This window comes from Cottoperca gobio, chromosome 14, assembly GCF_900634415.1.
Source record: "Cottoperca gobio chromosome 14, fCotGob3.1, whole genome shotgun sequence".
Classification (NCBI taxonomy): domain Eukaryota; kingdom Metazoa; phylum Chordata; class Actinopteri; order Perciformes; family Bovichtidae; genus Cottoperca; species Cottoperca gobio.
The window spans coordinates 7449678-7473630 of record NC_041368.1 but is presented as its reverse complement, the minus strand read 5'-3'; the positions used below and the strand labels follow the sequence as shown (position 1 = coordinate 7473630).

The 23953-nt window shown below is 41.7% G+C and overlaps 3 protein-coding genes across 5 annotated transcripts; all 3 read right to left on the bottom strand.

Moving 5' to 3' along the window:
• Nucleotides 1-12: 12 nt before the first annotated feature.
• heatr6 (HEAT repeat containing 6) lies at nucleotides 13-10842 on the bottom strand. Its single transcript, XM_029448944.1, has 20 exons — nucleotides 10533-10842; nucleotides 8678-8785; nucleotides 8418-8558; nucleotides 8216-8331; nucleotides 7445-7559; nucleotides 7072-7170; nucleotides 6800-6964; nucleotides 6483-6718; nucleotides 5700-5874; nucleotides 5414-5620; nucleotides 5066-5165; nucleotides 4553-4964; nucleotides 4353-4476; nucleotides 4098-4184; nucleotides 3748-3882; nucleotides 3050-3172; nucleotides 2814-2938; nucleotides 2405-2501; nucleotides 1948-2152; nucleotides 13-1255 (listed from the first exon to the last, which is right to left on the bottom strand). The coding sequence occupies exons 1-20, from the start codon at nucleotides 10827-10829 to the stop codon at nucleotides 678-680; spliced, it is 3645 nt and encodes a 1214-aa protein (XP_029304804.1). The 5' UTR covers nucleotides 10830-10842; the 3' UTR covers nucleotides 13-677.
• A 4644-nt stretch (nucleotides 10843-15486) lies between these two features.
• On the bottom strand, nucleotides 15487-17389 carry dynll2b (dynein, light chain, LC8-type 2b). Of its 2 annotated transcripts, none has more exons than XM_029447815.1 (3): nucleotides 17231-17389; nucleotides 16372-16516; nucleotides 15487-16277 (listed from the first exon to the last, which is right to left on the bottom strand). In XM_029447815.1, the coding sequence occupies exons 2-3, from the start codon at nucleotides 16501-16503 to the stop codon at nucleotides 16140-16142; spliced, it is 270 nt and encodes an 89-aa protein (XP_029303675.1). In that variant the 5' UTR covers nucleotides 16504-16516; nucleotides 17231-17389; the 3' UTR covers nucleotides 15487-16139. The 2 variants fall into 2 exon arrangements, with proteins under 2 accessions (XP_029303675.1, XP_029303676.1); XM_029447816.1 differs by having other exon boundaries at nucleotides 17153-17271.
• Nucleotides 17390-18746: 1357 nt separating this feature from the next.
• On the bottom strand, nucleotides 18747-23540 carry srsf1b (serine and arginine rich splicing factor 1b). Of its 2 annotated transcripts, XR_003833410.1 has the most exons (5): nucleotides 23060-23540; nucleotides 21621-21832; nucleotides 21353-21525; nucleotides 19679-20285; nucleotides 18747-19333 (listed from the first exon to the last, which is right to left on the bottom strand). XR_003833410.1 is itself a non-coding variant. In XM_029447814.1 (4 exons), exons 1-4 carry the CDS (start codon nucleotides 23251-23253, stop codon nucleotides 20124-20126), a joined length of 741 nt encoding a protein of 246 aa, XP_029303674.1. In that variant the 5' UTR covers nucleotides 23254-23540; the 3' UTR covers nucleotides 18747-20123. The 2 variants fall into 2 exon arrangements, 1 of the variants encoding a protein (XP_029303674.1); XM_029447814.1 differs by having other exon boundaries at nucleotides 18747-20285.
• Between the last annotated feature and the right edge of the window lie 413 nt (nucleotides 23541-23953).

Genomic DNA, 23953 nt, shown 5'->3' with positions numbered 1-23953 from the left:
ATAACCAGACTGTGGGAAGTCACTGTATTTATTGTTCTGAACATCTTACGTGCTGCACAGAAGTCCAGTCAACAATGTAGTGGACTTCATACATTATTGGAATGAAAAAAACTGTACCAAGAATATTTTTCATATATCAAAATATATTTAGGTATGGCAGACGTATGCAAATCACAAATAAAATAATCAAATTAATGTTCAATGGAACCATGTTCCACTGTTATGCATTATATCAGACTAAACTCTCCACTCTTGAAAACAAATATTTCTTTCTCATCTTAATCAACTTGGAAAACAGAATTCTGTTAAACAATATGTTCATCGCAATGATTCAACTGAAATTCAATAAACAATAAATGATTCATCACCCAGCCCTCCATTTGTTTTCAAAATATATATTCACTGCATTGTATGTCACATGTTGCAATTAGATACATAAAAGGATATAAAAGCAACTCCAAAATATCTTGAAATAAGAAGAAAATATTTGTGGTTCTTTGTGATGTTCTCGGATCACATAATGACAAAGCTGGTTATATAATCTTTGTCTTCAGTCACTAGTTAGTTTGTGGTTGGATGCTTCTCCTCCGACTGTCTGCCTAGTCCAACCTGAGAGCAGTCTTTGTGATCTCAGGCAGTTTTCTTAAACCCAGCACTGCAACTGGAAAACAAACTTTTCAAAGCTCTTCACAGGTCTTTAGCAAATCCTCCAGGAAATCAACCACCACCTCCTTACCCCTCTCCTCCTCTCCCTGTCTCTCCCCTTCAGCCTTCATCTCATTTAGTCTGATCAGGGTCTGCTGAAGACCCCCTACTCTCTGCTGAGGGGTGAAACTGTCCCCCACCGCATCTTTCTCCCCCTCTGCCCCCTCTCCTCCTCCTCCTTCCTCAGCTCTCAGATATTTGATCAAATAGTCTTTGATGCCCCTTCCCTCCTCCCTGTTCAGCGATTCCCCAAGGGCGGGCATGTCCTGCGACTGGCTGACGCTGAGCAGGTGTAGGAGAGCTTGGGAGAGGGTGAGTCGCAGGCTGGCACTGTAGCGGTACTCTAAGAAGTCATTTGTGTCTTCGCTGTTTTCGAGCGCTGTGGCCAGAGAACGCCACACACAGCTGAACCGCTCCGAGTCCCCGTAGCAGCCGCGGTTGGCAGGGATTGCCAGGGCAGCCGCAGACTTGATGCGCACCTTGAAGTTCTTACAGGAAGTAACAACATGGCAGAGGGAAGAGAACGCGTCACAAGACCATGGGGCTGAGTCTGAGAGGTAGAAAGAAACATACATTTACTGTTTAGGGTGACATGTGAGCATCATTGAAACTAAAACATAAATTCAGATCAAATCACTGTTGGATACATTTACCCCCCTTCAACAAACAAACCCTGCGTGTCATGCCTAATATTGAGAACATACAGATAACAATTTAGGTAAACATGTTTATTTTATTGCAAAGAGTTAGATAAGAAGATCAATACTAGTCTCAGGTCTGTACAATAAATATGAAGCCAGCAGCCAGTTAGTTTAGCTTAGAATAAAAAAGAAAGAGCTAGCCTGGCACTGTCCAAAGGCAAACCTAGCAGCACCTCTAAAGCTCACTTAACACGTTTTGTGTCTCCAGTTTGGCGTTTAATCCGTACAAAAACCAAAATGTAAAAGCAACAGTCTGTCTTGCTGTCTGAGGTTTGTGCGACACGATATCTAACATAGGATAAGATAAGATAAGATATGATATAGCCTGGCTGTAGCTTCACATTTAAAAAGGAAAAGATATGAGAGCGGTGTTCATTTTCTTCTTCAGCTTTTGGCAAGCAAATAAACATAGTTTCCAAAATATGGAACAAATTGAGTTTGGAAGCATGGTCACAGAACCAGTTGACACGTGTTGACCAGTTCATACCCAGGGGAAACACAGGTAAATGCTCTAAGAACAAGCAAATGAGTAAACACTTACCAAGCGGCAGGGCTGGGTTTCTGAAAGCATTTCCCAAGGCGTAACAGGCATTCCATCTGACCTTCATAGTGGCCTCTGATTGGATAGTTTTAACCAGAGCACGGACTGCGTCTTCAAGCGGGCATTGGAACACAGACCGGGTCAGCTGACTCTGACGCAGGAAATGAAGCAGATTCCCAAGAGCTCGCACTGCATTAGACTTCACCTGGGAGGAAGCAAGTTCAAAGAGATGAGAGCAAATTAAAAAGAAGACAAAAAAATGATGTCTTCACAGGGCAGATATTGAGGAGAATAATATATCAAAACATAACTCAGTCATAGTAATGAGTTTTACTAAGCAAGTTGCCATTAATTGACATGATTATGTTAATAGAGAGCTGCAGGAATGAGTCCTAAAAGTCGGAAATCGGAATGTTTGTGCCTTGTTCTTGTGTGTAAAAGAGGGAGCAGCTCTCACTCGGTCTTTGTCAGCCGATGCTCGGGTGGCTGCCTGCAACATCTTGAGCAGCAGCATGTCCGATAACTCTTCTTGGAAGTCCACACCTACACTCTCCCTGATAAACAGAAAGGAGATGGATAGATTACAAAAAATTCTAACCTCTAATAAACACACTAGATATCTTGAATACGATACGATACTATACTATTTTTATCCAAATCATTTAGCTAAAAAAGTCTTCTTACGCTCCTTTGTTAATAATGTTAATTAATAATATGATGAAAAATAGGCTTTTATTTAGTAAGATAAATAAGTGATCCATGTTTTAATCTTTGTCAAGATGAGACTTCTATATTTTACTTTCATAAAGATGGATTCAGTGTGTTTTAGAGCATTCAATCAGCACTTAGCATCCATATTTACTTACATATTAACAATAAGTGTGTCTGTGAGGTTGCCTAGAGACCAGGCAGCCTTGGCACGGACATTTGGAGATCGATCATCGAGGGCAGTGAGGATAGTGTTCGCTGTATCTGCCACGAACATCACATCCTGAAAAGAGAAGAAGAGAAAAGATATGACAAATTGTATAACAGATCCTTGTGGGTCAGAAACATGTTTCATGATGTGCAGTATGCTCAGTCGCTGGGTCAGTGTCCGTACCTCTCTCAGACAGGGGAACAGTATGTAGACTCCCAAAGCCCTGACGGCTGCGGTCTTCACCAGATAGTTTTCGCTGTAGGTCAGCCCCAGCAGCACGGTGATGCACATCAGCTGCGTCTTGTCCTTTAAAAACAACATCACTCATCACACCTACAGCTCCATGTAGCTCAGTATATCCCTGTGTAGCATCAGTCAAAAGGAGGAATAGAGAGGCAAACAACACACATATCTTTTGGGAATGTCATTAATTATGGGAAATGTGCATGTTAAAATTAAAAGGTATTCTGGGATACGCAATACCTAAGGAATGCAAAGTTATGTAACATGGAAATATAAATGATTATGTCACTGATAAGGATAGATATTTAACCAAGCTACTAGTTATTGATCACAAGTAAGAAGGCAATAACAAGAACTATAGAACAATGGTTAGGAATTATAAGAGATTTATACGATTGAATAAATGAGCTTAGAGTGAGAGAAAACAAATGTTGTGAACGGAAGACAGGGAAGATTAACTGATATATAAATATTAAGATACTGGATTTGTATACACCCTTCTTTGATAATAGACACTTGTAACCGTGGCTGTTTGATGTTTAGTTTGGTTTTAAAAAATGTCACAAGTTAACATACACAACATTATGAGTTGTATGCACAAACAGAAACTTAATAAATATTAAAGTTAAGTAACTCACAGGCAGCTGTGCGAAGGCCTGCGGCAGGATGGAGGAGAGGGTGTCGCAGGCGCTCGTCTGCAGTGTGGGGTGTTGTTCGCTCTGCAGCGCTCCGTTCAGTGGACCACTCAAGACTTCTGACCAAAATAGCACCACCTGCAAAATGCCCACATATATATGAAATGAAAACACTTTGATACATCACAGTTACTTCACTTCAAACTTTTAAAATCACACAGTTGAAATATTGATATTAACCGACACTTTGGGGGTTAGGCTGATTTTCTTTCCTCAGATTCACAAACTTTCAAGGATTTCAAGGACACGTGGGAACCATGTACAGTATATACAGTGTAAAGACAGTTACTTACTTGGCTCATGGGGACCCTCGAGCTCTCAGGCACTTTGTTCTCGGCTCTGTACTGCTGGATTATTCCTGTCCCCAACTCCTCTAGTAACTAATTAAAAGAAAATGACAGATATCAGCGCACCGATCTCATTCTGTTTCGATCAGTCATTTCATATATATTTTCAAAATTCTTATATACACCATCTGTATTGCTGAAGCTAGAACATAGGTGCAGATAACAGCAAAACGCAAGGGACACACAAGTGGAAGTTGTTACCTTTGTTCCATGCAGTTGTATGGAGGGGTCTGTCTCCCCGAGGCAGCGAGCGCTCACCTTCCAAATCTCACACAGACATGCTTGGACTAGAGAGAAATAGCCACGCACCAGGTAGGGACATGGTCTGAAACACACAGGACAACACCGTTAGATTTTAGAAATGTCTGTTGGGAGCTTTATTTTGTCACTCTTCGTCTCACCCATTATCTCTTACCTGTAGAGCTTCTAGTCGGACAGGGGAGGGCTCTAAAGCTGCGCCTCCTCCAGTTCCCGCTCCCTCGCTGTCTGATTGGTCCTCTCTGGGCTGAGTCACCAGAGACACACACAGCTGCAGCAGCCACGGCAAGGCGCGGTCCTCCTCGCACGGGGTGCGAGGAGCGTGGGGGGAGTGTGCGCTTGAGCTCCGCAGTGAGGATTTGACTGGTGTGCGGGAGGGCGAGGGCACTCCGTCTCTTTGTCTCCAGCTGAGAGCAGATTCCTGCGGCGTGATTGAGTCACTGTTGATGCTGCTGGCCTCCGGCAGTCGAAGGAGGAGTTGCACTTCAGGTAGAGGAGCCTGAGTCGTCACCAGAGCCCCATAAAATGTCAGGACTGACACACGAACATTCACATCTAAAGATAGAGAGCAGTTGTATTAAAAGAGGCCTGTGTTACTGACCTGTTTGCTTAAATGCTTGTGTGCAGCTATCTGAGTACACTGACAAAATACAGACCTCTGTGGCGCACATAGGGACGCATCTGCTTCCAGAGCGGGCTGAGCAAACCAGGTCTGAGACGGTGGTAGGGAGCGTTTGCCACCAGGTAGGCCAGACACTAACAGACAGGAAAGGTGAAGATAAGCAGAACCAGGTCCATTTCCAATCCCAGTACTGCCAGATATCGGTCCTAACTACATGAGTGCACATTGTCAAAATATGTTCCATGTTTAACTTGAATTATACAGTAGCTGTATATGTACAGCTCAACGCGTTTAGTTAATCAAGGTTAGAACCGCAAGCACTTGTGAATTCCTTCAATCTACAGAAATAATCACTCTTTTTAAACTGTGCATATTATCATACCTTTATGACCTGTGTGAGAGTCTGAGGGGAGGTCTCGGCCAGCAGAGCCAGACTGAGTGAGCGGTGCAATTCTCTGACGGCTGTGGCCAGTGAGAAGGAGAAAGGGGTGTAAGATGTACGAGGAGACGCCGTATCTTCAGCCACAGCCAGGAACTGACGGGAGCCATCCAGCATGGCGGACAACACCTGAAGCGCACACGCACGCACCTGAAGGAAGAGGAAAGAGACGGATGCTACAGTCATACATGTTGAGAAGAATTGTGACATGAGTGAGGGTGTGTTGTACCTTTGGAGAGGTGTCCTTCAGTATAATTGTGAAGAGAGTAAGAGGCGGCGGCCGCCCGATAGGAGAGTCAGGGATGAAGGAGGACCAGTACCCATACAGAGTCCTCTTCTCTACACCTTTCACCACTGCGAGCAGACAGTGCAGTGCTCCCTGACGCACACGACCCTGGTAGAGCCTGAGAGATAAAAAATACTGCAGGATGATTTCTCACTCGTTCATCCACTTTATAAACATGTAAACATTTAGAATGTAAATTTTCTTCCTCAAATATAACTTGTGCCTCTTGTTTAATGCAATTTTTCAACAAGGAGGTACAACACTGTGTGATATAATAAGCAACATACTACATATACGCAACAGTGTTGAAGAGTTGTAGGCTATCAGATATTTATTGGTGAAATAAGAAAATAAACACCTTGCAGGGTAGATAGAGCTGTATCGAGTGAGCGTGGCTAATTGTGACTTTTTCCCTTTTATGGAACAGCAGGTAATTGGATTTTCTTAGTAATATGGTTAAGAAAGGGATTTCCTATTTAGCTTAGCACAGGACCAATACATATGGGCATGGGTAGCAGAAGATAAATTGCAACGATAAGAGGAAATAACGTCCGGGAAGTATTCTTTGAGAGTGCTTTTTCAAGACGTATTATGCTTGTAGCAATACAATGCAATGCATATTAAAATCACATCAACTTTCAGGAAAAATGGAAGGAAAACAGGCATTCTTATACCAAAAATAAGATAGTGATGACATGGATAGATATGGGCAGTGTCTTTCAGTACCTTAATTTGCACTGTGCACTGCCTTCTGGGTCGGAGAACTCTGAGTCAGAACTGTTTTTTTTCCAGGACGGATAGAGAGATTGGCCAGAGGGTTTAGACAAGGACTGTCCTTCACCTCTGCCTCCCTCTCCTTTCTGAAGTGCAGGCACAGCCTCTCCATCTTCCTCTCCATCATCGCCCTTGCCATCCTCAATGCCCGTCTTCTTCCCCTTTCCTCTAGGTTTCCTCTTTTTATTCTGAGGATACATTACAAACATTTAATAACTGATCTGACTTTAATGTGGTCCCAACAAAAATGAAGGTGCGTCTTGTCTTACTCCTGAGGTTTTGCCTGTCACAGCGGCTTCCTTTGGTGGTTCGGGCGGTTTTGGTGTTTCAGCGGGTTTTGATGCAGAGAGGCCCTCGTACTGAGGAAGAGTTGCTGGGTAAAGCACAGCCGGCCAATCGACACTCACGCCTGGAGTTCCCTGGAACATAATCCTCTGCAGAAAACAAATACAGGTCTCAAAATGATTACTATGGAATTGTCATGTTTGTTTGTTTGTGCAGGAAAAACAAAATAATGATAAGGAATAGAAAAATCTGCAACCTTTAGTGCGGCCAGTACAGACCCAAGCTCCTCTCCAACAAATTTCCACTTCCCTCCTGAGAGACAGCACTGAAGTCCCTTCAGTGCTGCCTGGATCACCTGCACGGAGGACACAAAAGTAGGCAAGGGTCAACTGTGATTAATGTAACTGTGATTAAATGTATTTTTCCCCGATCAACATTTTCATTACAAAAAAACAATTATTATTATTATTATTTAAGATTATTTTTTGGGGCTTTTTTTACTTTAATTGATAGAACAGCTGTAGAGGGAAGGGGTGACTGTATGACTGGTCGCTGCAGTACGGACCCAGCCTTTGTACAAGGGCAGCCCGCTCCACAAGGTGAGCCCGCAACAAACAAATTATCCTTACAATGCAGAAGAAGAGCTCATCAGTGTTGGGAGGTTTGGGTGACTGCAATGTTTGCAGGAAGACTCTAAAAGATACACTTCTGTATTGATCATCCAAAGGAGGCTGACCTGGGATCCTGGAGAGAAACAAACACAGAAACAATTATAACTAACAATTTAAACCTGCAATACCAGATTTATTTGTGCAGTGGAAAGAAGTGAATGCGAATGCAACATTGACATTTCCTTATGTTTTAAATGTATATTGCAAGTGTGTTAGACGGTTTCTTATTTACACGTTCAGTAGATACGGAGCGATATTATCATTCATTTGGAGTAGTGTTTCTGGTCACCTGATGAACGCAAGCCCAATATTCACTCTTTTTATTTAGCTCTGTCTTTGACCTTTAAGGACTCCTGAGGGAAATATCTGTCCCTTTAGGGTTGCTAAATGCTCCATTATGTTCACCAGTGAGTCTCAAATTGGGTCTGTCGGCTGGTGAAAGTGGGTTTTTAAAGAGATTTTTCGCTGAAAAACAGCTGCCTATGAGAGCGGTGAGATTGAACCAAGACACAAGTTGCAGGCCTGACAGCTAAGCAATGAGATGAAATATGCTGCTGAAGTTGAAAGATGCTGTGATAAGTACCAACAAGAGCGAGAATTTAACTAGAAAAAACTACAATACAGATGCCAGTTTGTGACCTAGAATAGTCTACAAACCAGGTGCAGGTATACACAGTCAACAATTCAAAATATGGCTACTGGCTTATGTACAAGTATGCTAATGCATACCTGAGACAGATGTTGGCCATGCAGGTAAGAGCAACACGCCGTAACTCCATATTTGGCTGGGATGGAGAACTATACAGCAGGAGGACTCCATCTTTACTGAGCAGGTCACTGAGGTGCTATGAATGAGAACATTCTCAATGTAAATATTAGGCAACTTTCAGTCACTGCAATACACTTTCACAAAGCTTGTATACATATCTACCTGGGGGCATTGAGGTCCATTCCCATACACTATGGTGGAGAGTGCCAGGAGGATATCCGAGTGTGTCCACGTACTGCACACTTTCAGTGCACTGGCGGTATAGTTCACCAATACATTCAATGTCCGCTCGTCCATTATTACCTTAAGAAACAGTGAGAAGAGAAAATGTGAAAAAAAGTTATATGCAGTCATAATCAGTACACGAGTAGATATGCACAGTTGTAGGATAAGGTTGACTGTTACTAAAGGGTAGTTGTTACCTTTAGCTGATTGAGCAGATGATGTACTAGCTGGCAGAGTTTGATGACTAAATGTTCTTGACTCAGCGGCACAAGACAGCTGACATGTTTCAGCAGAGTGCACACGTCCTAAAATGGAAATTAAGAGGTTCAGCACAACCAGGAATGTCATTCAAAGCAACAAAACAATTAATTCTGGATATCACACATTTTGTTGATTAAAGAACATTTAGATGCCAGAGCAAAGTTTGTTTGTGCTTAGTGCTTTGCTAGGGTGTTGTTGAATGGTTTGTAGGACACTGCAGTACAATACTGCTAGGGTGCTGGATAAGTTGCTAACGAGTCACAAGGTGGCTGCTATTTGCTTATAATGGGGTGGTTGATAGAACAGTACTATGTAGGTCGCTATATGTTGCTAGGGCGTTAGGTGGCTGTTTTGGGCATCCAGACTTTCTATCTATATATCTCTATAGATATACAGATACATCCATACAGATATATAGATACATCCATACAGATATACAAATACATCCATACAGATATACAGATGCATCCATACAGATATACAGATATATCCATACAGATACATCCATACAGATACATCCATACAGATACATCCATACAGATATACAGATACATCCATACAGATACATCCATACAGATACATCCATACAGATACATCCATACAGATATACAGATACATCCATACAGATACATCCATACAGATATACAGATACATCCATACAGATATATCCATACAGATATACAGATACATCCATACAGATATACAAATACATCCATACAGATATACAGATACATCCATACAGATATACAGATACATCCATACAGATACATCCATACAGATACATCCATACAGATACATCCCATCCATAGATATATCTATACAGATATACAGATACATCCATACAGATACATCCATACAGATACATCCATACAGATATACAGATACATCCATACAGATATACAGATACATCCATACAGATATACAGATACATCTATACAGATATACAGATACATCCATACAGATACATCCATACAGATATACAGATACATCCATACAGATATATCCATACAGATATACAGATACATCTATACAGATATACAGATACATCCATACAGATACATCCATACAGATATACAGATACATCCATACAGATATATCCATACAGATACATCCATACAGATACATCCATACAGATATACAGATACATCCATACAGATATACAGATACATCCATACAGATATACAGATACATCTATACAGATATACAGATACATCCATACAGATACATCCATACAGATATACAGATACATCCATACAGATATATCCATACAGATATACAGATACATCTATACAGATATACAGATACATCCATACAGATACATCCATACAGATATACAGATACATCCATACAGATATACAGATACATCTATACAGATATACAGATACATCCATACAGATATATCCATACAGATATACAGATACATCTATACAGATACATCCATACAGATATACAGATACATCTATACAGATATACAGATACATCCATACAGATATACAGATATACAGATACATCTATACAGATACATCCATACAGATATACATCTATATAGATATACAGATACATCTATATAGATATATAGATATACATCTATATAGATATACAGATATATTTATATATATCATATTTTTTGCCGATGGTGTTTTGCATGGCTGCTAGGTGGTTGCTAGGGTGTAAGACGTGACTATGGTGATGCTGGAAATTACTACTGAGTTCTGATCACACAAGTTTTTCAGTTTGACAAGTAAAGTTGAATACAGCCGCTACTACAAGAGCAAAGCGAGTATGAGTTACCTCTGGTCGGATGTTGATATTAGGGTCGTAGGTTTTGTTGTAGTTTTCGGAGAGCAGCTGGTCAAACAGCAGGTTGAGCTCCTCTCTCAGCTGGCCTGAGTCTGCTCTCAGGTCTCGGAGTTTTGCTGCGCAGCGGGAAAACTGTTTCTCTATGTCCGATGGAGAGCCGAGCCGCCAACTGTCCGTCCCGAGCGGAGTGAACGGGGTGGCCTCCGCAGACAGAGCCACCGGGGGGAAATCATGGACATCACTATGGCTCATGAGGGCCGGTGCTAACAACACGGTTGGAGCCTCCATATTTTTGATTGCGGAAGCATTTTACTTGTCTGGTGGTTCTGGCCCCCCATTTCAAGCTTGACATCCAAATGTCAGGCTCATTACTGCCCCCTATAGTGTAAAACAAAAACATCATACACCATTACTAAAGTACAGACATTTAGATTAAGTATCAAAAGATTTAATTATTTTCACAACTGCCCCTTTTACATATCTATGTGATATTAGATTATTTTATACGATATTTTCTTGTTGAGTTTTGTGTATTTGTATAACAGCAAATAGGTGTGGCAATAGCTTATTCCACAGGGACCACCGCGGTTGAAAATTAGCTGTTTCATTGGTCCATACTGTATAATTATCCATCCATCCATCCATCCATCCATCGTCTACCGCTTATCCGGGGTCGGGTCGGGGGCAGCAGCTCCAGCAAGGAACCCCAATCTTCCCTTCTCCGGGCCACATCCGCCAGCTCCGACTGGGGGATCCCGAGGCGTTCCCAGGCCAGTGAGGAGATATAATCTCTCCACCAAGTCCTGGGTCTTCCCCGGGGTCTCCTCCCAGCTGGATGTGCCTGGAACACCTCCCTAGGGAGGTGCCCAGGTGGCATCCTTACTAGATGCCCGAACCACATCAACTGGCTCCTTTCAACGTAAAGGAGCAGCGGCTCCACTCCGAGTCTCTTATGGATGGCTGAGCTTCTCACCCTATCTCTAAGGGAGACGACAGTCTGAGAAAACCTATTTCGGCCACTTGTACCTGTGATCTCGTTCTTTCGGTCATGACCCAAATCAAATCAAATTTATTTGTATAGCCCAATATCACAAATTATACATTTGTCTCAGTGTGCTTTACAGACTGTACAGGTTACGACACCCTCTGTCCTTAGACCCTCGCATCGCACAAGGAAAAACTTCCTAAAAGAAACCCCATAATTAAAGGGGAAAAATGGAAGAAACCTCAGGGAGAGCAACTGAGGAGGGATCCCTCTCCCAGGACGGACAGACGTGCAATAGATGTCGTATGTACAGGATAAACAACATAGTACAAATACAACATTTGACAGAAATTATGTTGAGTTGAAAAAGAGAAAGTATGGATGTCAAAAAGGCTTCCCGGTGTCCAGCAGGACCAGGACAGCAGGCGCAGCCACGATTCCTGATCGTGACGTAAACTTTATCAGTGGCAACCTGCCACATGAGAGACAGAAACTCCAGGGATGATACCCCGGATTATGAGTTAGTAACATACATTTACATAAATGCATACAGATAGAGAGGGAGAAGAAGAGAGGGAGGGGAGGAGAGAGGAAGAGAAGGAAGAGAGCAGGGAGGTGTCCCCCGGCAGTCTGAGCCCATAGCAGCATAACTAGGGGCTGATCCAGGGCAAACCTGAGCCAGCCCTAACTATAAGCTTTATCAAAAAGGAAAGTCTTTAGCCTACTCTTAAATGTGGAGAGTGTGTCTGCCTTCCAAATACAAACTGGAAGCTGGTTCCACTGGAGAGGAGCTTGATAGCTGAAGGCTCTGGCTCCCATTGTACTCTTAGAGACTCTAGGAACCACAAGTAACCCTGCAGTCTGGGAGCGTAATGCTCTAGTTGGTTTATAAGGTACTATGAGATCTTTAAGATATGCTGGAGCCTGACCATTAATTGCTTTGTAAGTCAGGAGAAGGATTTTGAATTCTATTCTGTATTTTACCGGGAGCCAGTGCAGAGCAGCTAATACAGGAGTAATATGATCCCGTTTCCTTGTTCTTGTCAATACACGTGCCACTGCATTTTGGATCAACTGAAGAGACTTAAGCGACTTTTGGGGACAACCTGATAACAATGAGTTGCAGTAATCCAACCTTGAAGTAACACATGCATGGACTAGTTTTTCTGCATCATTTTGAGACAGGATGTGTCTTATTTTTGCAATGTTACGTAGATGAAAGAAGGCAGTCCTTGAGATTTGTTTTATGTGGGAGTTAAACGACAGATCTTGATCAAAGATGACACCAAGATTCCTTACAGTGGTGCTGGAGGCCAAATTAATGCCATCCAGAGCTTCTATGTCATTAGAAAATGCGTTTCAGAGGCGTTTAGGGCCAAGTATAATAACTTCAGTTTTGTCTGTGTTTAACATCAAAAAGTTGCTAGACATTCAAGTTTTTATGTCCTTCCATCCAGCCTTCATGACCGTAGGTGAGGGTAGGAACGAAGATCGACCGGTAGATTGAGAGCTTTGCCTTCTGGCTCAGCTCTCTTTTCGTCACAACGGTGCGGTAAAGAGACTGCAGTACCGCCCCCGCTGCTCCGATTCTCCTGCCAATCTCTCGCTCCATCATCCCCTCACTCGCGAACAAGACCCCAAGGTACTTGAACTCCTTCACTTGGGGTAAGGGCTCATTCCCTACCAGGAGTAGGCAATCCACCGGTTTCCTGCTGAGAGCCATGGCCTCAGATTTTGAGGTGCTGATCCTCATCCCAACCGCTTCACACTCGGCTGCGAACCGATCCAGTGACTGTTGAAGGTCACAGACCGATGATGCCATAAGGACCACATCATCTGCAAAGAGCAGCGATGAGATCCTCAGGCCTCCGAACTGCAACCCCTCTCCTCCACGACTACGCCTCGATATCCTTTCCATGAAAATCACAAACAGGATTTGTGATAAAGCGCAGCCCTGGCGGAGGCCAACATTCACTGTGAACGAGTCCGACTTACTGCCGAGTATCCGGACACAACTCTCGCTTTGGGCGTACAGGGATTGGATGGCCCTCAGAAGTGACCCCCTCACCCCATACTCCCACAGCACCTCCCACAGTATCACCCGGGGGACCCGGTCATATGCCTTCTCCAGATCCACAAAACACATGTAGGCCAGATGGGCGTACTCCCAGGCCCCCTCCAGGATCCTTGCGAGAGTGAAGAGTTGGTCCGTTGTTCCACGACCAGGACGGAATCCGCATTGTTCCTCTTCAATCAGAGGTTCGACTACCGGCCGAACCCTCCTTTCCAGTACCTTGGAGTACTTTACCAGGGAGGCTGAGAAGTGTGATACCCCTGTAGTTGGCACACATTCTCTGGTCCCCCTTTTAAATAGGGGAACTTCCACCCCGGTCTGCACTGTCCCAGACTTCCACGCAATGTTGCCGAGGCGTGTCAACCAAGACAGCCTCTCAACACCCAAAGCCTTCAGCATTTTTGGACAGATCTCATCAACCACTGCGGCTTTGCCACTGTGGAGTTGTTTGACTACCTCAGTGACTTCCGTCAGGGAAATTGACGATGATCCCCCATCAACTTCCAGCTCTACCTCTACCATAGAGGGCGTGTTAGTCGGATTCAGGAGTTCCTCAAAGTGCTCCTTCCACCGCCCGATAACCTTCTCAGTCAAAGTCAGCAGGGTCCCACCCTTGCTGTACACAGCTTGGATGGTTCCCCTCTTCCCCTCCTGAGGTGCCAGGATGGTTTACCAGAAGCACCTTGGTGCCGAACGGAAGCCCTTCTCCATAGCTTCTCCGAACTTCTCCCACGCCCGCTGCTTTGCCTCTGCCACGGCAGAGGCTGCCATCCTTCTAGTCCTTCAGTACCCTGCAAGTGTTTCCGGAGTCCTCCTGAATAACATAACCCGGAAGGACTCCTTCTTCAGTCAGACTTCTTCCCTGACCACCGGGGTCCACCACGGTGTTCGAGGGTTACCGGCCCTTGAGGCACCTAAGACCTTGAGAACACAGCTCATCACCGCAGCTTCAGCAATAGGTTTTCAACATCGTCCACTCAGGTTCAATGCCCCCAACCTCCACAGGAATGTCTGAAAAGCTCCGCCGGAGGTGTGAGTTGAAGATCTCCAGGACAGGGGCTTCCTCCAGACGTTCCCAGTTCACCCGCACTACCCGTTTGGGCTTACCAGGTCTGTCCAGAGTCTTCCCCCACCCCTTGATTCAACTCACCACCAGATGGTGATCAGTTGACAGCTCCGCCCCTCTCTTCACCCGAGTGTCTAAAACATGCGGCCTCAGATAAGATACGATTACGAAATCGATCATTGACCTTTGGCCTAGGTTGCTCTGGAACAACGTACACCCCTTTCTAAAATATTGATTCCAGCACCCCCCAACGTCCTCTGGACGCCCCCGTTGAGAACCCCTGATGTAGATGTAGCATTTTAATGTTGCAGCTGATCATGTTGAAGGTCCTTTTGATTCATTTGTGTAAGGTAGTTAAACCTATAACAGTGCATTGCTGGATGTCAGTTAAGCGTAGGACATACAGGAGAACACTTCCATTAAAATTTAAGGCAGTAGTATTAAGTATCTTGATATTTTAGAGTTAGGTTAATATAATCCCTCTGCTGGACATTCTTAGAGTGTTACCCTTAACACTTTACCTGATGCTTTTTTAATATAAAAAGCCTTCCACCAGTGTTGAATATTTAAATCTCAATTTTATTTTGTGCTGAGGTAGTCTTTTTAAGTACCCACATCTGCCTGTTCTAATAGAGCACTATATCCCCCAGCATTTGGAAACTGTTATTCTGGAGTGTGTGAGAACACATTTAAAAACAAAATGTGACTTGTTTGTAGCTTCCGAGAACACAAGTGTGCCTCAGTTCACAATAATGTGATCAGAATGTCAATACATTTGATCTTAGTACATGCAAGTGAGGCAAAGTCAAGGCACACAATACACATTTTGAACCAATTTACTGTGTCAAATTTGTTTTGTGCTCAACATGAAAATATCACAATACCAAACTGCACACTAAATTACATTCCAGAGATTTACAGCACTAACATTGTAAAGATTCACAACTGAAGTGGAAACAGGAATGTTCAAGCATGTACAAAACTTTAAGTTTCTTGGCATGTAATTTTCTTTATTAAGTAAGCAACAGTCTTGGAATTTATATTCAATCTCAGTCAATACTGAAAATTAAAAAGGCATTTCAACAAAAAACTCTGCTGCTTGTTTAAATTCCATGAAAAATAAGTTATTATACAACATATTCATACGAAACAATGTACAAAGGTCCATGCATCAATGCACAGCAAAAATAATATCCGGAAATTATGAATCATGATTCTGTCAGATGTGAAAATGCTTGACAGAGTGCTGGAATGGGCAGTAGTTTTAAATTGAAATTTTCTATTAGCAGTACATTACCAGTCCGGGCATGACTAAATCGCCATCCACCGATGGTGTTAGTGTTGTAGGTGGCAAACAATAACAGACTGAAGCAAGCAGGAAACCAGGAGGTAGGCATGTCTGCAAATGTACAGCGTGGCACAGAAGTATTAAGGGCTGAATTAAAAGTAGTTTTCGGAGGGCATGTTTGGATATCAGCCTGACTTGAACAGTAGTATGGCCACTTGGCCCAGGTAGAAGTAGATGAAATGCTTAGTCTCGTGCGTCACGTAGCTGCCAAAGTTCCTCCCAACAATGCAATGCCATGTGGGGTTGTACTTCTTGTCAAACTCCTGCAGGGCCGACAATGACAATTAGCATATCATTCACAATAGGTTTCAATAAATGTTATGTTTGTATTACTCATTTGATATTGATCTAATGTACCTTTTTGACATAGGCAGCGATATCCTTCTCAATGTTGTACTTTTCCATAGCCTGCATGGCACAGTCCACTGCATCCTGCTGCATTTCATCAGACATGTCTGCATTCTTGATCACTGCCTTCTTGTCGGACATTTTGGCTTTTTGACTGCAAAGGAGAAAAAGTAAGAGATATTGTGCACATAGTTCCTACTAGTTCCAATGCAAACAGTGAGCCTTGTTCAATTTTCAACCGCCAACAGTCAGTAGTTGTAGTTATGAGTCGAATTGTTTGCATTTTGAATTCATGATTAGAGTTAAATGAGACGGGCAACTATCCAATCCAATTAACTGAATGGGAGGCCTCCTGACGAGAACCAATCATTTGGATAACTTCCGAGGAAAAACCTTGATCCCCTCACATGTACACTGACGAATTCCTCTGGATCATTCTTAGTGCAGTTATATAGACACCTCAGCAATGTGGGTTAGTGAGACAAACAACGGCTCCTGTTTGCACGCATCACAGGAAGCCATAAAAGAAGGTTGCTGACATGACATACATATCTGCACCTGCACTGTACAGCTGAAAGCATTACAACTTTGATGTAATGCTGCTTGTGAAGAAACACTGATTCCCACATATATTCAAATATAAATCTATAATACAACTCAAATTATCAGATTAGCAAACAACAAATTAAAGAAAGTGGCAGGAGCATTCAAATACATCTTCTCAAAATACAAGAGGCTCTAGCGAGATTAGCATGCCAGCAACAGAAGCCTCAGTATTGTTCCCTCTCACCTGCTGACGTACGGGGCACAGGTTGTATCAGCAATACACACAGAAATGCACACTATCACACATACAGTTAAAGCTTACCGTCTTTCAACGAAGTTAAATTGTTTAGAGTTGTACGTTACGGGCAGCTGGACTGTTTTTCGTTAATTTATGATAAGAAAGCGTGCGTCTCTGCTCCGCCCTCCAAATCACATCCGCTATCTGATTGGCTAGACGGAAGCCTCCACCCTGGTGACAGCGTTTTTCACTTGCGGACAGTGCCTGCATCTTATTTCCACCCAGAATGCATTGTTTTCAATCCCCTCCCATCCTCCCCTCAGAGAAAATGATTGATCCAATAGGGTTGATCGATATTGTTCTGCATAATTTGGAGAGTTTGCAACGCTTTAAAATCAGATTAGACCCAAACAGGGAAGGTTATATCCACGACCTGAATATGCATTGTTAAGACTATTGGTCCCAGGCCAGTTGTAAATATACATATAAGAGAATAGCGTTACAAAATATTAAAAACAATGTTATCTATCACACACTGGCATTGTGGCACGTCCCACATCCCTTGATTTAGTTTCCAAATAAGAACCCAATCCCATAATGCCAAAAAAACTACTTAACCACTTTAGATATTGGCAATCTAGCTCTCAAAAGCAACGCATTAATGACAGTACGAACATCAAATTCTGCCTTCCTCCTTTGAAAAACTGATTTATGAAACTGGATTAGTCAAATCTTTCAGGAAAACCTCTAAAAATTTGGAAGAAAAGGAAGGTAACACGATCATAGATATTGTAGCTGTAATGAAAGCTCAGTTGATTTCTGAAAACATGCACAATTTAATTCCAGAATTACATTTAACATTTTATTTTGACTGAAGGTCAAATTAGTTTTATTTTTTCTGGTTTGATGGGAGTTTTGTGGCCAGGGCCAGGGTGTCAGAAAACTGCTTTCAAAATACTATGACTGTTTATATTTATTTCAGCTTCATGTTTAAATGAAAAAATACAGGAGAAACAGTAAAAAAAATAAAAAATGTAACACCTAAGAGGCATTTCAAACAAACTTTACACCAGTGAATTAGATCAAATATGAGTTAATCATATAGTGCTCTGTTTTTATTAGTTTGGTTCAAGCACACATTTCCTGTCAATAATTCCTTCAACAATTTAAAAAAAAGTTGTTAATGTGAATTGTTCTTCTACTTCATAAAGTCAATTTAGAGGCACTTCTACACAAGTTATTAAATTTATATAACTTTACCCTCACCCATTTTCAGAGGCAAATATTGCACTTCTTAATTTTAGTACATTGCGTTAAAGCTGGAGTTACTAGTTGCTTTTCACATACAAAATAAGATCTTATAAAATATGACCCATATAGATTAAATGAGGGACTTTTAAGTCAAATATAACACACCTACTTGACCTTTTACTGGTAGAAAAGTTAAACAAAATTGGCACACTAAAACCATTATCAGGAATCAAGTCCTTTAGAAACTGGTTACTACCCGGAACACAATTGGGCAACATGTGTACATTTTGTGACCAACCTTCTTCTGTGATGTTGGACATACTGGGAAAGAAAAACACAAACACTAAACTTATGTTATTGAAAGTTTTATTAAAAGAGAATAAAGCTTTAGGATACTGGAGATTTATACTTCAGAAAATCAGAAATCATCATCTGCAGCAAAACACTGACCTAAGAAAAAGATACAAACCACATTAAGGTCACATTCCCTTGTCGCGTCCTAGTCCCCCCCTCCCTCCTCCGCTGTTAATGGTCGCCCACTATTTACCACTCTCCTTAAGCGTGTGGTTCCATCCTTCACCTCCCAGCCCTCCTCCTGGTTTTGAGCTGTGCTTTGCTCTTCTTTTTTATAATTTTGAAAAACAAAAATCTGAAAAATAAATCACTCGTCACAGTGCCGTCAGTAATTGTGTCTCTGAGGTCCCCCTCAAAATGGATTTTTTTTTTTTATTATTTGAAAGCCAATTTAGTTCGAATATTTCCCTATTTCCAGTTTGATGGGGTTATGTGGACAGGGCCGGGGGTCAGGATCCTCTCCCGGTAAAATGCTCCCATGCTCCTGATCCATGTATCCATCCTGAAGCCTAATCCTAATCCTGATCTGATCCTGAATCCTGATCCGGCTCCGGAATGGGGGACAATGAGCCCAGTCCAAACCTTCAGAATACCAGCAGAACCAAAGAGAAGGAGGTAAGTTAGAATCACACCTTCAGAAAATACTAAGATAAAATGTCAATAAAAGCATCTACCAGGGAGTTTACTTTGAGAAAAACAGGGAACACCTTCTATGATCAGTCCCAAAAAAAGATTTACTTGGAGGCTATAAGATGAGCAAAAGCAATAAAACACAAGCTTTGGGTCTCCAAATACAAAGTGGTATACAGAACTTGTTACAACTGAAAACATTAGACACTATTGTCAATTGTATGTAAAAAAAAAAAAAAAAAAACTGAACAGCCTTATAATGCAGATTTCACAGTTGACAAGGCACAGCCATCATACCATTGGTGCCATATTTGACTCCTCCTCCTGTTTATCCTAATATGAACTGTTTCCTCTGTTCCCATCCTATCCTGTTCCTCTGAACTCTACAGAGAGACACACAAGAGGGTCAAAGGACAGTAGTATATGCTTAAAAAGAAGTAAAATATTTCCAAAAGGAAACAAAACAAAGTGTACGAGGACAAGTAGAAGAAATATTACAGAGGGTGAGAGATGGTTAGCAGAAAACCGATGCGAAGGGGAAAAGGAAGAACGACAGAGTGAAACGGGCCGTGTACAAAAATGAAAACTAAAAAAAGAAAACTGCAACAAAAAGTGGGGGAATAGGGAACACACGAGAAAACAGTGTATGAGATGATCCGTGGTGAGTATACAGGATTTTTTGAGTGATGTGAAGATTTCCTCTCCGGCTCCGAGGCACACCATTGCTTTAGCTAGGGTGGATCTAGGTGCGGGAGCGGGAGCGGCGAGGGGAGTAACGTGGAGACCCTCTGCTGCGACGTGACCCGCTCCTGCTTCGGCTACGGCTGCGACTACGAGAGCGAGAACGACCATAGCTGGGACTGCGAGGACCGTCCACCTTAACGCGAATGTAGGCCGTCTCTCCCTAAAAAAAACACACATACACACACACACACACATACAATTAAGTATCCGTTACCATGAGTAAGTTGCTACATGAGACTCCGGTAGACAAGGGAAGGAAGTACCTGCCGTCATAATAAATGTTTTGGGGATCATATCAGTGCTCAAAGCTGCATTTGTACATTTAATGTGCTTATAGATGCAGTTGCCGAAGTAACACATGGACCAGTGCCTTGATCCATACTCTTCAGACGTTTATCAGCCACGCCAATAGCCAAAATTGGAGGTTCCGCCTTGTGTAGCTGCTTAACTTACAAAACATCCATTTTGTGGTTCATTAGTAAAGCTTTTACTTGGACCAAAATATATCAATGTATGTTTGGCCAAAACATTCTCATAAATACAGCAATCATTGAAGCTTATTCTTAACATGCTTTAATCACTGTCATCATCACTCCACAAATTAAGTGCCTAGCCAGAATAACGATGGAAAGCTACATTACATAAACATTTTAACTTAACCGTGACTGGGCTATCTGCATATTTTTAAATACAAAATTACTTTTTTTTTTTTTTAAACCTACACTTCAGTATGCACTGTTATTGAATTTGAGTCAGAGAAATATTCAGTGCACAATAGCTAATAAAACCGTGTAGACAACTTAAATGAAAATTCTTCAGGGGGTGAAAGTTATTTATTTTTATTTAAAAAATAATAAATAATAATAAATATAAATATAAATATATATATATATATAAATAAAATCACATCACCATTATAACGGGATTCAGTCAATTTTAGAATAAAAAGTAAAAACTCTAGAATTAATGTAATCTTACTGCTACAAACTTAATAATAAATAATAATAAAAAGGGGGGAAATCAGTTTAGAACACTCAATTTAATGATGCATAACAAACCTCGCAGACCCAAACCCAAACTTAATGTTTCCCCTCCCACAATTCCAGACATTTTAAGACCTTGAATATCAAAATCTAAGTTTAAGGTGTTTTAAGATTTTTTTTAAGGATCCATGGTGTAGTCCAGCCATTTTTTATCAAGTTAACTTTAGGCTAAACCTTTACATACCTCATGAGAGCGAAACTTGGTGTTATCCAAATGACGGACAGCGTAGCTCATGTCTTCTTTGCGTACAAACTCCACTACCCCGGTGCCATCACGGTACACATCAGCATAACATACATCACCTGCCTCTCGCATGTGATCCTTCAGGTCCTGCCAGCTTCCACTGGAAGGAAGACCTGACAGGAAAAGGTGGTGTAAGATTTATACATTCATCTATACACTTCAGTAAAGAGATAAGCACAACCTGCAGAGGGAGGATCACATAACCCACCTGACACAAGAACCCTGTACTCAGAGCGTCGGGAGGGGGGGCCATGCCTTCGACTCTGGGGTCCCATTGGTCCACCATCACCACCACCACGACCACCACCCCCACCCCCTCCTCCTCCTCCTCCCCCCCGTCCACTTCTAGGAAACTCAACACGCAGGCGGTAGCCATCGTAGTCATATCCATCACGCCCGTACACAGCATCCTCAGAATCCCTGTGAAACCCAACAGTTAAGAATAATCAAACTTCAAAATCAGCTAAATAAGCACAAACAGCACTACTCGTTAAAAGAACCCCAGGTATCAGTGAGGCCGATATATTTGTTTGGGTTGCAACAAGCCATCTCACAAACTGGCCTATACTGATGAAACCTAGGAGATAAATGCATCTTGCTGAATTAGTGTACGTCCTGACAAGGGATATCCGAGTCAAGAAATGTTAATCTTATTGTGATTAATTATAATCAATAACTGTCGCTTATCGTTTCCTTTAATGGATTTAATTGCCTTTCCTTCCATAAAACCTTACATTATAGTGACCTTCAGAGTTTCCTAGAGCCCAAGGTACTTTAATGTCATCATGCATCTTGGTCCATCTGATTAAAAGATATTCAATTTACTATGCAAGACTAGAAAAGCAGCAAATGTTCACATTTGAGAATTTGGAAGCCTTGAACCAGAGAATATTTGAATTAAATGTTTTACATTACATGAATGATTAATCCATTCATTTATATTATATTATTAAATAATAATAATAATAATAATAATAATAATAATAATAATAGGAGCTTTACATTATAATATCATTCCATATTTGGTTTTACAAACTAGTTTGTCAGGTTGAAGTTAGAACAGCAAACATATTTTGAGAACATGTTTGCACGTAAGCTGGCTGTGAATCTTCTCGCATGAAACATTTCAATTAAATTGGCTAGTTAGATCAGTCTCATGCAACACAATTTTATTTAACTAAACTAGCTAGATCGATAATTATTTATCTGTAGTAATGTTTCCGTGCTAGATTATATCGAGTGGTAAGGGTTACTGCAACCACATTTGCATTTTTGTATCAAATTTCGTATCGTTGGATAATATAGATCCGGTTTATTAAACACACCCTAACGTTACCCAACTAAAACTAAATAGTCTAAAATAAGTCTAAATAAGGGTAGCGTTAATATTAGAAGCACTTCTCAGTATGGGCCAATACTACGTTATGTCATCAAATAGCACCACAAAAGACTCCCTCCAAATCTCCCAAGTAGTTTGAACATTCACGAAGGTATGATTTATTGCAGGTTGTACCTAATAAACTCTCGACTGAGTGTACGTGGTCATTTAAATGAGTTTATAGGACCAACAGCTTTCAAAACACGTTTGTATGTAAGCTAATTATATTAGGGACATAGCGTCGAACGTGGCGGGAGAATGCAGCTCACCTCGCGTCCTCGAACTGAACGAAGGCAAACGGCGGTCCTCCTCTTCGGTTTTTCAGATCGATATCACGAATGGCTCCATATTTGTAAAACAAGTCTTCAACATCCTTTGAGCGTATGTCAGGGGGGAGATTCCCAACATATATCCGACAGTCGTTGCTTCCTGCCGGTCCTCTAACGAGACCTACGCCAGACATGTTAGCACAAAACTAGCTAACAATAACAGTTAGCTAAGGAAGTTAGCAAGTAGGCTAAACAGGTATCCGTCCGCAGAACAAACGATAAAATGACGCTTTGGTGCTACACTTAATAAAATATACTGTCGGCGAATTACTCATTAGCCTTTTACTTAACGTTACAGCTGAATTCTTCAGTGTGGATGAGAATAAAATCAAATTAACATGAGCTAAAAGTTGTAAGCCACGACTCAAACCTCCTCCAACAAAGCGCTCTTCTTCTGTGGTGAAACGGGTCACAACTAACTAGCTTTAAATGTGCGCACACCGCCGTCTACCGCCCTGGAGTGCGAGTCACATCCTACAATAAATTGAGCTGAAAATCTTATCCTACAGGACGTAAGCAATCAAAGCTTTATTTATTTAGCAGATTGTACATTACATAGCTTAAAATATGTGTGTGTGTGTGTGTGTGTGTGTGTGTGTGTGTGTGTGTGTGTGTGTGTGTGTGTGTGTGTGTGTGTTTGTGAAAAGCTCATTCTTAGCTTTGGAAACAGAATTTGCCAAAACAATTTGAAGAGGTTGAGGAATTCTTTAGTTCCTCAAACTACTAAATCGGTGTTTGGGTTTTATAAATGATCCTTGGTAAAACACTGAATGTAAAAGGGAACAATTAAATTCTTCTCTCTTAAAATCTTGCATTTTTTTGGGTTGCATCTTC

Excerpts from the sequence above, each read along its gene's own strand:
- heatr6 (XM_029448944.1), bottom strand. The coding sequence starts at position 10,829 with ATGGAGGCTCCAACCGTGTTGTTAGCACCGGCCCTCATGAGCCATAGT. Across the intron at positions 8,786-10,532 it reads ATATCAACATCCGACCAGAG|GACGTGTGCACTCTGCTGAA; the intron begins GTAACTCATACT and ends TTTCCATTTTAG. Across the intron at positions 3,173-3,747 it reads AGGCCTTCGCACAGCTGCCT|GACAAGACGCAGCTGATGTG; the intron begins GTGAGTTACTTA and ends TTGTTTTTAAAG.
- dynll2b (XM_029447815.1), bottom strand. The coding sequence starts at position 16,503 with ATGTCCGACAAGAAGGCAGTGATCAAGAATGCAGACATGTCTGATGAA. Across the intron at positions 16,278-16,371 it reads TCGCTGCCTATGTCAAAAAG|GAGTTTGACAAGAAGTACAA; the intron begins GTACATTAGATC and ends TCGGCCCTGCAG.
- srsf1b (XM_029447814.1), bottom strand. The coding sequence starts at position 23,253 with ATGTCTGGCGTAGGTCTCGTTAGAGGACCGGCAGGAAGCAACGACTGT. Across the intron at positions 21,526-21,620 it reads GTACAGGGTTCTTGTGTCAG|GTCTTCCTTCCAGTGGAAGC; the intron begins GTGGGTTATGTG and ends TTTTCCTGTCAG. Across the intron at positions 20,286-21,352 it reads CCAAGTTTCGCTCTCATGAG|GGAGAGACGGCCTACATTCG; the intron begins GTATGTAAAGGT and ends TGTTTTTTTTAG.